At 41.4% G+C, this 16,344-nt stretch overlaps 2 protein-coding genes across 2 annotated transcripts in view; one reads left to right on the forward strand and one right to left on the reverse strand.

Annotated features, from left to right (window-relative positions):
• PLPP1 (phospholipid phosphatase 1) overlaps positions 1-14,259 on the forward strand; it is a 63,307-nt gene extending 49,048 nt beyond the window's left edge. Inside the window, exons 5-6 of the mRNA XM_031057827.1 lie at positions 11,619-11,795; positions 13,810-14,259. Of these exons, the coding sequence (XP_030913687.1) occupies positions 11,619-11,795; positions 13,810-13,935 (303 nt within the window). The 3' untranslated portion in view covers positions 13,936-14,259. The remainder of the gene's footprint in view (positions 1-11,618; positions 11,796-13,809) is intronic.
• MTREX (Mtr4 exosome RNA helicase) overlaps positions 12,779-16,344 on the reverse strand; it is a 45,456-nt gene continuing 41,890 nt past the window's right edge. The window contains exons 27-28 of the mRNA XM_014307403.2: positions 14,695-14,799; positions 12,779-14,376 (exon numbers count right to left, since the gene is read on the reverse strand). Of these exons, the coding sequence (XP_014162878.1) occupies positions 14,324-14,376; positions 14,695-14,799 (158 nt within the window). The 3' untranslated portion in view covers positions 12,779-14,323. The remainder of the gene's footprint in view (positions 14,377-14,694; positions 14,800-16,344) is intronic.

A 16,344-nucleotide genomic window follows, 5' to 3' on the forward strand; every position in this document is an offset into this window, starting at 1 on the left:
GTACAGGGAAGCAATTTCTGCTATACAGAGAGCACCCTAATACTGACTTGCCCCTCTGGGCTCAGTCAGACCCTTCTCATCCAACATCTTTTCACATGGTTTTGTGAAATATCATGATAACGTGATATTTAAATCTCACAGAAGGACAAACCTGGAGATAAGAAAAAACTTGGTAGGTGTGTAGCAATGTGTATTGTTTATAATTCATACTGGCTGGATTACAGATGTCTGTCAGAGATCTGGAGCTGTCTGAGCGTTTACCTCTGTCCCATGTGTGTAAGGCATGTTCTTCTGCAGCCTGGGTAAATGGTGGTGGTCAGGAGAATTCTCAACTATTAATTGAAGGTAATGGGTCGCATTAGGTAATACAACTCTCTAGATGCATACAAGACAGTAGAAGATGTCTTGAACAGCCTGGAGTTAAGACCTTGTTTAGTTAACCTACCGGGCTTGGAAAAAATTCAGCCTTTGGCAAGAAAGTAAAGAGTTCTTTATTTTGAAGTTACTAACTTCATGTGGCTTGAATAATGCTTTCTGGAGTGCCTGTGGCATATTCTTTTGAATCCATGCAAAGAGCTTGTCTGGAAATTCTTGAAGAGGAAATTATGAACCTTAGCTGTTTTGGGGCTTTGAGTTTGATTCTTGGCAACCTCCCACATGGGTAGGTGGCAAGTCAGTGCAAATCAAACCCTTCCTATGCATGCTACATCAAAATACCATAAATCCTGTCCTTGTGTCTGTCCTGGTTCAGACACTTGCTGTGCTCAGAGCTGTCCTTCTGTTCACTCAGTTCTGTAGTAACTGCAAAACATGGCTTTGCTTAGTAGCATCCTTAAACTAGAGGGTTACAAATGGCTTTAACTCTTCTAAGATGATATTTGAACAGGAAGTGTTTCATTGTAGATCAGTTTGTTTTCCATTAATTAGTCAGTGAGTTTCCAGAGCCCTGTCTGTTTCTGCACCCATTTTTTGTCTTTGGCTGAGCCATATTGCCCAGTAAAAATAAGAGGCTTTGTGGAGATTAGACTTCTACTTCCTTCTGTCTGGTAATAAGATTATTTATTATTCATAGAAACTGCCGTGAGGCCATTGTAGGGACATCTGAAGAAGGTTAATGGCTCCTGTTTTTGTTTTGCTGATTAGCATAGCCTTAGAGCATACCAAGAAACCAAATCGAGTTCAGATGTCTTCAGAAGGACAGCTAGTGCAGGAAGGTGAAGAAAACACACACACACACTTGCCCATGTGGCAAGGCTGAGTGCTGCTGCTGGCTCCAAGCCAAACCTGCAGCACTTGATGCCTTGTTCGTTTTCTGAACTCTGATGCTGGCTTCATCTGTGCCCTGCACCCGTTCTGCAGCCACGGGCTGAGTCACCAGCAGGACAGGCTGTTAGCGTGTGCCATTACCCAGAGGCTGTGTTAATGATAACTGGACACTGGCATACTGCTTTCTGGGGCAGCTGGAGGAGTCTGGTGTGTGTGTGTGTGTGTGTGTGTGTGTGTGTGTGTGTGTGTTGGTGTGTACTGCAGAAAGTGTGCTCTTAAAAGGTAGCTGCTGAATGCGTGTGCTGTGTCAGGTGAATCCATGACTCTACAGAGAACCAGTCCTCGGAGGAGCAGCTGAGGGAGCTGGGGGTTCAGCCTGCAGAAAAGGAGGCTCAGGGGTGACCTTACAACTCTACAACTGCCTCAAAGGAGGTTGTAGCCAGATGGGGTCCTAGGCAGCCAGCAACAGGATGGGAGTACTTGGAAAAGATTGTCAACTATTGGACCAGGCTACTTCTGGGAAATGGTGGAATTGCCATCCCTGGAAGTAGTTAAGAGAAGTGTGGATGTGACACCCGGGGACATAAATGAGTGCTGGACTTGGCAGTGCTGAGTTAACAGTTGAACTCAAATGATCTCAAGGCTCTTTTCCAACCTAAACAATTCTGTGATTCTATGACCTTTTTGACTTGGCAAGCATTTGGATTTCTTCAAGAGTCCGAATTATGCTAAGGAGTATTCCTTTCTTCTGCTTGCCAGGAGATTGCCAAAATTATTTGAGTCCTGACTGCAGGGCTTTGCTGGTATCAGGAGAAAAAACTGCAATTCTGAACATAATCCTATGCTGCATGTTCCATCTCATAGCAGGGGCCACACATGGAAACACCACTCACTGTATTAGTCATCAAATTCTCTACTTTAACTCTTTGTTGCATGGAAATGTTAAATAGTTTATATTATCCATCTGTTTAAATAAGCAGCAGTATACATAATTTGTTGCTCTCACAGCCCAGAGGTCATTGCACCTGTAAAAAGCTGTTGTGTCTAGCTAGACAAATTTAAAGCTTGGGTTTTCAGCCCACTCCCAGGTTAAAGTTAAGTTTCTTATGTTTCCTAACATAGAATTAGTGAAACCCCAGAAAAAGACCTTCTTGCAGTCTGTCAGTCTAGGAAGCTATGGTGGAGAATGAATTTGAGACTCATTTGGCAGAGCTAGATGGGTTAGTTTGGGTCCAGGCAGAGCTGTTATCTCTGGGGTAAGAGCTTCTGCCAACAGCAGCTTTGTGTGCAGGCTAGAGGGAGTTTGACCGCAACAGTATGTGGGAGTCCAGTGACCTAATAACAGATGATGGATCCCAAATTATCTGTGTTGTCCTCTCCTGATGCTCCTCCTTTTTTTCCACAATTAAACAGCTGGCATGACCACTCCTGAATCAGAACTGTTTAATCCTGGTTTGGAAATGGGAGAGCAAGTGTAGTAGAACAGCTCTTCTACCAGTGTCCATGTGACCAAACTAGCCCCTTGGCCCTAGAGGAGGGGGATGCTGCAGGCAGTTTTTGCTTTGACTTTTCAAGTTAAGTATGTTTAAAAAGTTATTTTAAATTAAAGTACTAAATGCATGCGGCCATCGGTAGTGAGAACAGTTGGCAGAAGTGGGTGTGGCCCTGAGGATTATGTTTCTGTAACAGAATCAGTTTTGGCTGTGGCTGGCCTGGGCACTTCCCTGCCGGCGCCTATCCCAGGATGAAGAATAGAGCTACACAAACCCAGCCAAGAGGCACTGCTATTCTGGGGATGGCAGCGTGTTTGTGCTGCTTAGACTTGGGACAAAAAGGGATGATGAATCTTGCACAATGTAACTTGAGTGGCTCTCCTGCAAGTCATTGGGAACACTTTATGTATCCAAGGTCACATGGAATTACAGATGAGAAGAGGAGGGTAACTGGTGTTTCAGTGGCTGGGACTGACAGCCTTCTTTTGCAGAGAGATCATAAGATAAACACAAGTGAAAACAGGCTTTAGGCTGCTTTTGGTACTCAGTGCTCCCAAATGTGCCAGTCAACCTCTGCTCTCAAACTCTCAAACTGATTTTAATTGGTATGGGAGGTTGAGTGAAACAGTATTCAAACAAGAGTCTTTAACACAGTATTTTAGCTATGTCTGTTTGCACAGCACCTATTTCTTCACTTTTGCAAATGCTTTTGAAAAACTAGAGCTACAGAACTGTCTTTATTGTGTTCTTGCCCACATGAAAGTTGAGGACTAGTCTTCCAAAACTAATGAAAACACATGTGTTACAGAAAATGCTTTGTTTGGCTGTAGCTGTGCATAGTATCAAGTACCTTACTTTCAGCAGATGAAAAAATAAAGGGTAACTGGTCATGCTGCAAGGCTCAAGTATGGAAGCACTCATGCTTCTACTGGTATGTGCTCCTAATATTCTTTTAATATTGTTATTTAGACTTTTTATGGTAAGGAAACAAAAGAACCTGATTTCTCCGTGGTTTGCTTGGAAGTTAGGGCCACTAGTAATTCCAATATTGTGAACTGGCTCCTCTAGGACTGAGCTGAAAGCAATACATTGCAGTGCTCTAGTTCTTCTAGTAAATGTTAAAGTACTAACTTCCAGCAGTTTTTATCTATCAGAAAAGCGGTAAGTGTTGTATTCCAATTTGCAACAGAATAAAATGTTACTGTTTATCCTGCTCTACAGTAAAAATTATGTCAATGTGAAATTATTTTGGCAATGTACAGCCAAATTGAGGCTGGAGGATTAAAACCCAAAATGACCCCATTGCTCACTGGACAAGTAGTATTTGTTTAGAACAGATTGATTACAGTGTTGATATTGAATTGAAAGCTGAGCTGTTACTAGTAACAGGAATTAATGCCCATTGCTTAGGAGGCAGCTTTTGCACATCAGTTGCCGTTGACAGCAGAATGCAGCTATCTTAAAGAGCCCTGACTAGTACATATTCTGCCTTTTCTTGCTGGTTTAGCCATTTCCTGCCCAGTTCAGCTCTCCCACAGATCAGTTCCCTGCAGGGCTGTTCAAACATCAGAGCTAACACAGCGAAGACAGATACGGTGAGAGTAATAGGGATATACCATCCCTTTGAACAGCAGCTCAGGCACACTCCCACCCTGAAGGCACTGCCGACCTGTATCTTTTTCACTCACTGGAAGGAGAAGAACTAATTCTGAACTGTTGCTTCTTTCTTTCTTATTTTCTGCCCAATCAAAATAAAACAAAAGACATATAATAATGCAGATTGACCAGGGTCATAAATATGTATTTATGAAAAGGAGGTGATCTCATTAAAAAAGCAAAATGTATTGACAGGCATCAAAGTCTAAGTTGCCTTTTTTTTTTTTTTAATTCCTTTAATTTTTTTTTTAGAAGCCCAGCTCATGAATGACTCATGAATTCTTCTACGGCTCTGTATTCCTTTTAGAATACAGTTTTCTGTTTGGATGTGAGCCCGCTGTGTTTAAAAGTACATGGGAGAGACATTATCCACATTTCTGGTTTGCAGGCGGTGTCTTGTTGGCTGATGCCTACAGCTTTGTGTTTATTCATAGATGCAGTTCTTCCAGGTACAAAATAAGCTGTTGCACTTCTATGTAATATTTGCATAAATGTAAGATTGTATATGACACACATATTGTGGCTCTTTTGTGCTCAGAACTGCAATTTTTAAACTGCTTACTGGATTTCTTGTATTTCCTTGAATTCCAGTGTTTGTACTAGTTGAAATATGATGAATAACTCTTATAAAAGCTATTTGAGTAATGGCATTTATGCAAACTGGCTTTTATATGAAGACATCTCTCAAGTTTCCCATAACAAGCAGAAAGGGAAGAGCTATTCTGAAAACATTTATAGATGTAAGAGAAGGCTTTGAAAATCTCTGAAGGGAGCCTTTCTCGCTGCTGTTGCCTAGTCTGAGCAGGGAAGAGGTGTCTGGATTGCTGAACAGGACTATGACAAGGATGGCAGATCACTTACCTGTATCACTTATCCCTGTGTATCTGTCTAAATGTTTGGTTTCAGTTGCTTTATAACATTATACAAGAATCTAGCCTGAATGTCTCAGCTTGTCCATTCTCTTGGAGGACCATATTTTAATACGGGCTTGTCTTGGTTTGGAAAGATAGCAGTCTGCTAAGGAAGGCAGGAGCCTCTCCTGAAATGGAGAATGTAAACCTTCCCCACCCCTCCGAATTGCTATAAATTTTAAATTAAGGGGCCTGCAGGCAAAAATATGGGAGCAGGAAATAACAGTTCTTTAATAGGGAAGGGAAAAAAATAATAAAATAAAACAATGCAGTACACTGGAACAACAGTGACAGAGTCAGAACCCAACCTGACACCCTGTGGGATGTTGGTAGCAATCCAGTTGGAAATGTGGCTGCAGTCTTCCTGAAGTATCAGGTGTGGTTCTGTTGGAGCGAGGGGGATCTGTATAGAAGGATGTAGTCTTCCTCTGAAGATCCAGGGGAAGAAGAGGCAGCTGCTGTTTCTCTGGGGAATCCCGTGGAGAAAAGCTGCGCTGGTGTCTCAAAACCACTGGGTTGTATCTGGGTAGCAATGCTTGGCTCCTCCCTCTGGGCGGAGCATCTCACAATGGGATGTTATAGTTCTTCTCAGTCATGCACTGATATTCAATAGTCTGTTATCAGCAGAGGTCCCCTCCCGAGGGAGGTGTGAATGTGGTCATTCAAAGAGAGAGATAAGGCAAACTGCCCACTTGACAAAAGGTAATCTGCCATACAGATGGTAATTGAAAACATCTTGCAGTTGCAATCTTCAACAGGGCTTTTATCAAAGATGCTCAGATGCAAACTGTGTCTGGTGCAAGTGTGTTGTAGTGTGACTGCTGCACTGCCCTCTCCTCAAGGAAAGGCTACAGTGTGTATTTACTGATGGAATTGGAGGGTGAATAGTTACTCTGCCACTCTGTGCATCTTCTCAGCTTCCTAACTGAAGACTTCACAGTCTTAGCAAGGAGGTATTGTCTCCTGTAAGGACATCCTTAGGATATGCGTAAAAATGAAATTTTCCTATTTTACAAATGTGCCTGGAGTCTCAGCTGTTAATGCCTAATCCCAGCCTTCTGAAAAATTTTGCCCCATCCTTTCATATTAGTGCAAAGGCTGTTTTTGTGAAGACTTCAAAACACTGGTGCCTCCTGTGCTTTCGCTTCCTTCCACCCCTGCCTCATTAACAAAACCACCTATACACAGTGGCTCCATATCTACTCCCTCCACCTCCGAAATCCAAAAGCAAACCACATACTTGTGTACATGGACTTGAGTGTGCTTAAGCATTCCTAAATCAGAGCTTCTTGGTTTGGGAAGAATCCCTATGGTTTGTGGCTCTTGGGACTTTTTGGGTCAGCAGACTTGCTTTGAAGTATGAGCTTTCCTAACAGTGCCAGTAATGGCTCCAAATACTGACTGTAACCACAGCAGTATTTTGTGCCTCCTAGACAGCAATGCCATAGGGCTCTTCTGTACTGCTCAGGCAGATACCACAAAGACAGACATGACTAATAGTAAATGCTAAGCTAAGTAAAGTACATGCCATTTACTTGCTCGCTTCTAAACTTGTAGCAGCTACTGAGGTCTCTCAAAGTAGGGATTTATTTCACGAGAAATGACAAAGGTGACTTTCTGCACCTTTGTTTTGTCTCCAGAGTCTCACTACTTGCACTTGGACAAACTGAGAAGCGTTTTCATTTCTCTGTGTCACAGGGGAATTTTCTCTCTTGGAAGCTGTTTCCTCACTGTTCTGCTGTTAAGTTAATGATGCTGTGATTCCCTTAGGGTTGGAGAGACAGAAATAAGAGTGAAAATAGGTATATCTCTAAAGGGAAGGTGTGCATTGCTTCTGTTCTTTAGGACAAGACCTCTGTAGGAAGTGCAATTACTGGGGCCTTCTGGTATCAGGAGAAAATCTGTTTTTGAAAAGTATCAGAAAAAATCAGTTGGTACAAGTAGTACTATTACTTGGTGGGGGAACACCACCACAATCCCTCCCCTCTCCAAATTTCTTCCTTTTGACATCCATTCTTGAACAAGTGCGGGAGGATTTCCCATACCTTAACAGGCAAATTTATTTTGCAGTGCAGAATTTCTGTATAATTGGGTTTTGAAAAAAATAGGAGAAGGTATTGAATGAAAATAACCAAGGAGTATTAGGTATTGAAACTAAATATCTGAAATATAATTTTGGTTGGTGAACTGAGTAGGTTTTGGTAGATCTAAAAGAATTTTGTGCCCTTAAAGTGAAGAAGAATCATATTAGCTGTTAGGAAGTTTCCTTGTGAAGCCACATGGTTGCACCTCCCGAAGTCCATGTAGGAAACACAAATCACTGTATTTCCAAATTAGGTAGGCATGTGTTTATGTAAATTAATACTGCTCTGTTGAAAGAGCAAATGCTCAAAAGCCATGCTAGAAATGTGGAGTAGCAAATAATTCTCCAGTTGCAGAGACCCTTCCATTCATGTCTGTGGCTTCTTGCAAGAAGCCACAAAGTAGCTGTGAGTTTGTCTTCATTGCTTGTCTGTATTTTTAGAAATGAAGTACTAGACCATAGATTAAGAAGAAATTTGTGTTCAGGATGTGTGTGGCATAGAGGACATATTTTCATTATGGAGTAAACTAGTAGGGAAAAAAACCTCAAGATTATTTAATCCCATTAAAAAGAAGTCTTGTGAAATCTCTTTGCACTTTTAAAAGGAATGAACGAAGCAAACACAAGAGGCAGCAGGATGGGGGAATGGAGAGCAATGGAGCATAGCTAAAAGACAACTGCTGAAGGATCAGAATGCTCAGAACAGTGTGGAGGGAAGCTGGCATGGTCAAAATGCTGACAGGAGTGGGCCACTACCAGAGCAGCTTGGGATGCTTCTGCTGTGTTCATAGGCTCACAAATTTGTCCTCAGCAATTTGGGAAATGCTGGTAGGAGGCATTTCAGTAGTATTACCAGGTGAGCTTTCCTAAAGTTCCTGTGGCTTCTACAAAAAGCCACAGGAAAAAACTTCTAGAAAAACTTCTACAGATCAGAAGTTTTTCTTATATACTTATTCCTTTCTAGAAAAGAAGCTTGGGTGGGGAGACAGGGATTTGCTTCTGGTTTCTTTCTCTAAGGCTATCCTATGACTTCAAAGGGGAACAAAGGAACCTGAGGTATGCCATAAAGGAGGAGGTTCTGTAAATAGCATGAAGCTATTGTACTCTGTTAGTCAACAGAGTCAAAATAGTAGCAAGATTTAATGCAGCATGGAGCTAGGACATCTCCATATTGTGCATTTAATTCTACATAAGGGCTAATACTATATAAAGGAAATTTTTGAATACTTCCAGTGTTAACCTTGATTTACATTTAATGAATCATCAGCAAAAGATCCTCCTCTCCTTGGCTGGTGTATTTTTCTTCGTGGACCTGATGGCCTGTTGCAGCCAGACATTGCTGTTGTCTTTCTAAGAGCAAGTCACAGTAGTGGGAAGAAGCTTGGCAGGGTAGCACAACTCAGAGCCTGTTAAAAGCAGCATCAGTTTGAAACTACCGGCTTAAAAATAACATGGCATTTGCTATTGCAGCATGTTGGGGAGGATGGAACAGGAAAGCCTTATAAATATGATTGCCTGGCAAAAGATTTTGAGAATATAGAAACTATAAGCGAGATTGAAATGAAGGCAACCTTTGAGACCCCTTAGTTACTGAACAACGGGAAAACAATGGTGTGGCTGCTGAAGGTAATCCCCTTTTGATGAAACAATTCCCTCTGCTTGCAGGCAGGTCCAAGGGTCAGAGCAGACCCTGCCAGCTTGGCAGAAGGGGTCCAAGGAGGAGTTTTTAGGGTTTAAAATGTAGCACAGTATGGTAATATAGTGATTCTTATAGGCTGTATGTAAATGCTATAGGATTTGTATCTTGTACTAGATTGGTTAGTGAGAATCAGAATATTCAACAGAGAAGATGATTTATTGTATTGTAATGGGAACTTTGCTCTCTTAGCTCTTACTTACTTACTTACTCTCTTAGCTCTTTGGCTTCAGACATCTGTCATCTCTGCCCGTCCCCACTGTGCAGACGCCCCGACACTCCTGCAGCAGCAGATGGTTAATAAGCAATTATTTTCAACTTAACAAAAAAAACCAAAAAAAACCAACAAAAACCCAAACCAAACTGTAACCAGAATGACAGTTGCTATTTCTGAAATTAAACACAGCAGTGATCAGTCAGCCTAAGACTGATCTGTGGTATCATTTCTCACCCTTCTCACGCCTGGTTTTAGAACACTGTGAATCTATTTGCTATAGAAGGTGCGAAAAGACCTTTGGCCGTTTCCTGTACAGATAGAGGAGCTGATGGTGTGAAGAATCATCTAGAATTTGTGATGTCTATAGCCAGCTGCTTATGCTCTGCTCTGCAGCTGATAGAACATGATGGGAGATTACTCTCAAAGTACAGAAATCAAGCTTTCACATAGATGTCAAATCCAAATTTCTTGCCTGATGCTTTCTCAAGCAGAAAGAATTTGCCTAAGGGCAAAGACTGCTTTATTGATCATTCAGTGCACTGAGCTGACATCCTTCCAAGTTGGCATTTACATGCCTTGCCCCATTTTCTTCTTGTGCTCATAAGTAAACCTATTTTCTCACATATCTGCAAAAGGGTTGCATAACCTTTTTTTTTCCTACTGTGGCTATACACCCTTTGCAAACTTCCAAAAATGTTTATATGGAAAAAAAAACTTCATTGCAGCAAGGTATTTTAACCAGCCAGTATTAAATCATCAGCCTGCTCTTCAGGCTACCAGCATATGCTCCTGGGACCTTCCTCTGCTCCATCAGGCACTTTGTAGTGTTCTGTTCTACTGTTGGTAAATCCAGAAGCAGTATCATAGTAAGTCCATTAAAACACCTTTTGTTAAAATAACTTGGTGTGACAGGTAATTTCTGAAGTGGCTAAACTGTATTTTCCCTAGTGGTGAGTTTGAGGCCCACAGAAATATGCAGTGCCCACCAATTTGAAGGGGAAAAATTATTTTTCAGTTTAGTCTTAGCTGTAGCTTCTTTACAGTCTGATTCTACCCTGACCTTACTATTAAAGAAAACTGTTTATGGATAGGGTTGATGTTTTTGATGCTCCATTTATAGCTGAAAATGTCAGCAGGCCAAAATTATGATGTAAGTTACTAAGAGAAACATTCCCCAAATGTTTAACTTTGGAAAGTATCACCTCTGCATCTACAGTGTCTTCTCTGTGCCTGTATTTACATGGTAAATGTACTGCTCCTCTGTTAGCCATGTCTTTTGAAGTTGGCAGTGGAGGGTTTTACCAGGAGTTTGGTGTGCTGCCTTGGTGCCTGATGCTTGTGTGTTGGTTTCTACATTTCTCAAGACTGTCAGCTAAGGTTTTGTCCTTGGCCTGAAGTTTCTAAGTGTCTCTGAGAAGATATACTTGAAATGTTAAATATAACTTCCAAATGTATTGTTAGTGAATGCAGTAACTACGGTGCTTTCTTTGGCGATAGGATTAAGTTTCAGAATAAATTCAATTATGTTAACAGAAATTTGGAGAAACTAGAGAGCTAGACAGATGTGGACAGACAGATCCTAGACACACCACAGAAGAAACAGAGGCGGGGTCTTGGATTAGATTGGAAAGTAATAAATACTGCAAAATGGAGATAATACATCAAAAACATAGCTATACACAACAAAAGCAGACCTGAGGGGAGGGAAAATACATGGGAACTTCAAATATCCACCAGAGTGGCAGTGTGGTTAATATGCAGCTGAAAAGGGTGAGGAACACAGCTCAGTGAAATATACCAGTGATAACTGAGAAATGCTATCGTTACATCAAGTTGGTTCTGATACTTAGCTACAGCTACAATGCTATGCTAAAAGTTGATCATACTAAAGGTGACTAGAATTGAGAATGAAGTTTAAAAACTTGTCAACTCTATGTATAGTAAATGTAAACTATCTTCTATCTAAGGCTTACCTGTAGTTCATGCAGGAGTAAAATACTGGTTTGACTTCCACTGGATTCTTTTTGAGCCTTAAGTGGCTCTAGTATTACCAGGACCTTTATCCTGAAAATACTCATTTGTCACATTGGTACAAATGGAACAATATGATGGTGTGATATATAAATTAAAGTCCAAAACTATCAAACCCTGGCTTGGCAGCCTTAAGAGTATAACTATAGCACCTAGAACAGCTGTGAATATTATTTCAATAAAATTTCAATCAGCTCTTTGAAAAGACCCAACACAATTTTACTGTATCTGTGCTTTCTGCATTTTGTTTCTCTTTTTCTTTCAGCTTTATCTTCAGGCAAGAATGAAAGGAGACTGGGCAAGACTTGTACGTCCTACTTTACAGTTTGGTCTTATTGCTGCATCTATCTATGTGGGTCTCTCACGTGTTTCTGACTACAAGCATCACTGGAGTGATGTTTTAACCGGACTTATCCAGGGCGCAGTGGTAGCTGTGCTCATTGTAAGTAATTCCTGAGGGGGTGGGTGAGTGTGAATGCTGCTTTTATGAAATGGACCTAAAAAATTGCAGGCTGTGTTCACAGGAAAGCAAACCTGTATTTCTAATGCTTCAGAAATTGCTGAAACAGGGAAACAACTCCTTGAACTGGTTGTAGCAACAGTACTTTGGGGAGTGAGGCCAGGCCAATGAGGTAAATGGTAGTTTTAGCCATTGGACAACATGACATTGTCTCTGCTCAAGAGATTTTCAAATAACCAAGATGGAAATGGTAACTGCAAACCAAGGCCTCTCTATATACATCAAGCTTTTTGCTTCTAGCCACATTTGAAATCTGAAGTACAATAGCAGAGAACATAATATAAAGTGTGTTTTATAAAGTAAGTTTTATAAAGTAAATGGGGGGGGAAAAGGCATTGAATAAGTACAGCACCAAAGTCTCTGCCTTTGCCACCTTACACAGTGGTTTTTTTTCAGTCTGATGGGAAACTAAAGCCCTTCACCGTTTCTTGTGTGCATTCCCTAGTACTGAAAATGTGTTCACAACAAGGAACCTGTGAAGCTTGGCTGTACTGATGAGGATAAAGTTATCCCAGGAAACAGACACTTGCCTAAACTCGTCACAGCAGGTCCAGCTGACTTAGTGACAACAATTGTACTGGGTATCACCAGAGTGCAATGGCTAATTCATCCATAGATAAATTAGGACTTCTGGATCAGTGGGAACAAACTGAGGTCTTACTGAAGGATTCAGTTATCAAGAACTGAGGCTCAGCTGGGAAGAACCACCTCCACAATAAATGCTTTGTCAGCTTTCTCAGAAGGGTTCAAGACAAAGCTGTCTACTAATTGCAATCAATAATCAAATCTTGGAGCAGCTCTGAGAAATCATACAGGCTGCATTAGCTGTTACTAAATGGCAACATGTTGGCATAATCCTACCCCTTTTTCAAAGAAACAGTACAGAGAGTAAGAAACATCAGAGATCAAAGAGGTGAGCACACTTTTATTAGGGAAAACAAGTTTAGTCAAGGATGTTGGATGATTCAGAAGGTGCTTGGTAATACAAGAAAGAGTAGAAAGTAGCATTACAGAGAGTAGAGTTGAAAGGTCAGGAAATTATTTTAAAAAATATACACTAGCACCAACCACCACCCTCAGACTCTTATCTGAAAGAACTGATGAGTTCCTCTCCAAAACCAGCAAGCTGAGGTTAGAGCATAGCAGCACAGCAACTGTAAATAGATCACTAAATTGAACTGAGGGAATCTGGCATTAAGTGGAAGCTGAAACTCCCCTGGTCTGTGGCTGAAGCAGTGTGCTGGATCATCAGCCAGCTGCCAGCGTGGTGGGAGATTGTTTCTTCTGCCATGGACATTCAAGTGTTCTGCAGTTCTCAGGGTTTTAGTGGGAGGGGAAGACATAATACAGGAAGGGAAAGGAGAATGTGAGGCTCTCACTTATTGCACTCCAGGTAGCACTGTGCCCAGCACATCTGCTATGGGACTTTGTGAAATGAGCAGTGGAAGACAGCAAGCTGCAGAATTGGATCAACCACCTGTCTCATAGTGAGGGAGATGTCTCCTAGCTGTGAAGAAGTGAGGTGGTATGTTTAAAAGACTGCAGGAAAGGACTACATAGGTAGAGCTGGCCTTAGAGATGCTGGGCCCAGCTAAAGCACCATGTCTCCTGTTCTGTTCCACCTAAATTACAGAGAAAACATTGGCTGTTGTAATGAAGCAGTGCCTGGTAAGGCAGGCAGTTAGCACAAGCCTTAAATTTGGCTTAAACCATCAGTGGCTAAATAGTCAATGGCAAGGTGAAAAAGCTATTGAAAGAACAGATATCTGAATTTTGTACAAGACTTCCCTGCCATTTTCTAATGTTTTAAACTGATGAAGCTTTTTATTAGTTTTGATCATAGAATTTGCCTGCTGCAGAGCCCTTGTTTCAAAGACTTGTGAGTGCAGGAATAATTTAACACTGATTAACGGTTAACACTGATTTGTTCACTTAGGTTGTGTATGTGTCAGACTTCTTCAAAGTGAGAGGATGTACATTTCAACCAAAAGAAGATTCCCATACAACCCTACATGAGACTCCAACAAATGGAAATCACTTTGGCAGCAATCATCAACCATGAAGAATGACCCCTATCACCTATATTGCTGAATGAAAACAATTTCACAAGTCTAACTCTGTAATATAAGTAATTGCCTTTAAGGGACTGCTGCTGCTCTTGGATGCTCACTTCACCTGTATATAATAATATCTACCACAGTTATTGTACATCTAAACTTTAAATTTCTGTTGGTTCAAGCTCTTGCTTAAAAGAAAGCTATTACAATTGTAAATTTTTATTGAAAACTGTAACAAGTTATATTACATACACTGCTGTTTGTACATGCCTTGTTGAATCAACTGTGGTTTAAGTAAACACCATTAAAAGGAATTACTTGATATGGAAGCCACATGTGACACTGATGAATTTGTTCCATCATGTCAGTATAGTTTCTGGAAGACATCTGCTGTTACAGGTAAAGGCTTGCAGCAAACACAATATCTCTCTTGATTTTTGTAATCCCTATTAAGAAGGAAAAAAAAATTAATATTGAAGAGTCTTAACTGCCACAACCACTAGTTAAAGAACAGTTATAAGCATGTTACAGGTTATTAAATGGAAGTCATTTTACATCCATTTTTAGCCACCCTTTAAGTCAGACTTTGTAATAAAGATGTTATCTGGAAATACAACAGCAATGGTGCTGTTTACCACGATGTCAACATGAGAAGTTTGCATTACAAAACTATTCACCTTCAGTCCTCACAATCTGTGCAGTCCCTTCCCCCATCACTTTTCCTTCTAAAATTGCTTAATGTACTGTGAAAGTGAAGTACATACCCTCTGCAAACTTATTTTCCAGTTCTGTGTTCCCAATGGCTTTTGCAGCCTGGCACATCTGCCGAAGCAGTTCTTCTAGACGCCTCATGCAACGAATTATGCTACCTGTGTGAAAGAGCAAGGGACAACGTTGTGCCACATCATGTAACTGGTCCTGAATTACTCAAAGTTATCGTTCCTTCTACAACACTGGTCAATTTATCTAGAAGCCAAATGTCTTAAACTTAGTTTCTGTTTGCACAGTAAATTTCTTTGTGAGGCATTTCCTTGAAGCTGTTTCCAAATGCTTGTCCTTTCGACTGTGTCTTTACATTCTCTAACTAATATCTAATCATACTACTTTCTGGGCTGTTGAGTAATTCCTAGCTGACTTTTTCTTTCAAGAACTTGTTAAAACTTCCTCAAATACCATAGACCATTAGGAGATTCACAACTTAGCTGCTTCAAGAACTACCACAGGTTTATTTTGGGGTTGTTTTTTATAAGCCTTAGTTCTTTTGTTGGCAAAGGCAGTAAAACAGTAAGTGATCTATCCTACCAATCCTGAGCTACTCAAGAGTCCATGGACCACTCTAACAAGCCATTGCATGGTTACAATAATACACACAAGCATCTTGCCACAGCTCCTACACTGCAACCCAACACCCACTTATGATGTATTATGCATTTATCTCCTTTTTGAACTTTCCTCACATGTGGCTCAGCCCAAGTCACTGCTACAAATTTCACAAAACAACTGTAAATGCTTCTGCTCTTCTGGCCACAAGCAAACAGCATCCTGTTTGGTCATCTCCTTCAGCAGCATCTCCGAGAGTCAGAATTTCTGTAGGCAAAATAACTGTTAATGGGTAAATGTAGGATGAAGGGCCTGAGAGCAGCCCTGCTGAGAAGGACTTGGGGGTGCTGCTGGATGACAGGCTCTATATGACCCATCAATGTGCACCTGCAGCCCAGAAAGCCAATTATATCCAAAGCAGTGTGGCCAGCAGGGCAAGAGAGGTGATTCTGCCCCTCTGCTCTCATGAGACCCCACCTGCAGTGCTGCATCCAGCTCTGGGGTCCCCAGCACAGGAAGGACATCAACCTGTTGGAGCAAGTCCAGAGGAGGGCCACCAGGATGATCAGAGATGGAACAGGTCTCCTTTGAGGACAGGCTGAGAGAGTTGGGGTTGTTCAGCCTAGAGAAGAGAATGCTCCAGGGAGACCTTATTGTGACCTTTCAATACATGTAAACATTCAAGGTCATGTTGGATGGGGCTCTGAGCTACCAAATCTAGGGAAGATCTGAGTCTCTTGCTCACTGGAGGGGGTTTGGTTTCTACAACCTTTCTATTACCCCCTTAAGGTGTAATATTTGGGAAAAAAACAATATGAAAAGATCATTGTTCATAGCTCTGGGGACAGTGGGACATGATAAAGTTAATGCTTCTCTTCTAAAAAGCATTCATAGGGGCTCACTAGGCCACGTCAGTTTCTACAGTGAGAACAGTTTGTGTAAGAGCAGCGGTTTGTAAAACCTGTTGCAATGACAGGAGATGGAAAAGCCCACCCACAGCCTGCTGAGCACAGGGCACACACCAACACAAGTGACCTGAGGGCAGCTGCCCCAAGCATGGCTGTGCTACACTGTGGCAGGGCCCGGGGCCGCCC

This window comes from Geospiza fortis, unplaced genomic scaffold, assembly GCF_000277835.1.
Source record: "Geospiza fortis unplaced genomic scaffold, GeoFor_1.0 scaffold443, whole genome shotgun sequence".
NCBI lineage: Eukaryota > Metazoa > Chordata > Aves > Passeriformes > Thraupidae > Geospiza > Geospiza fortis.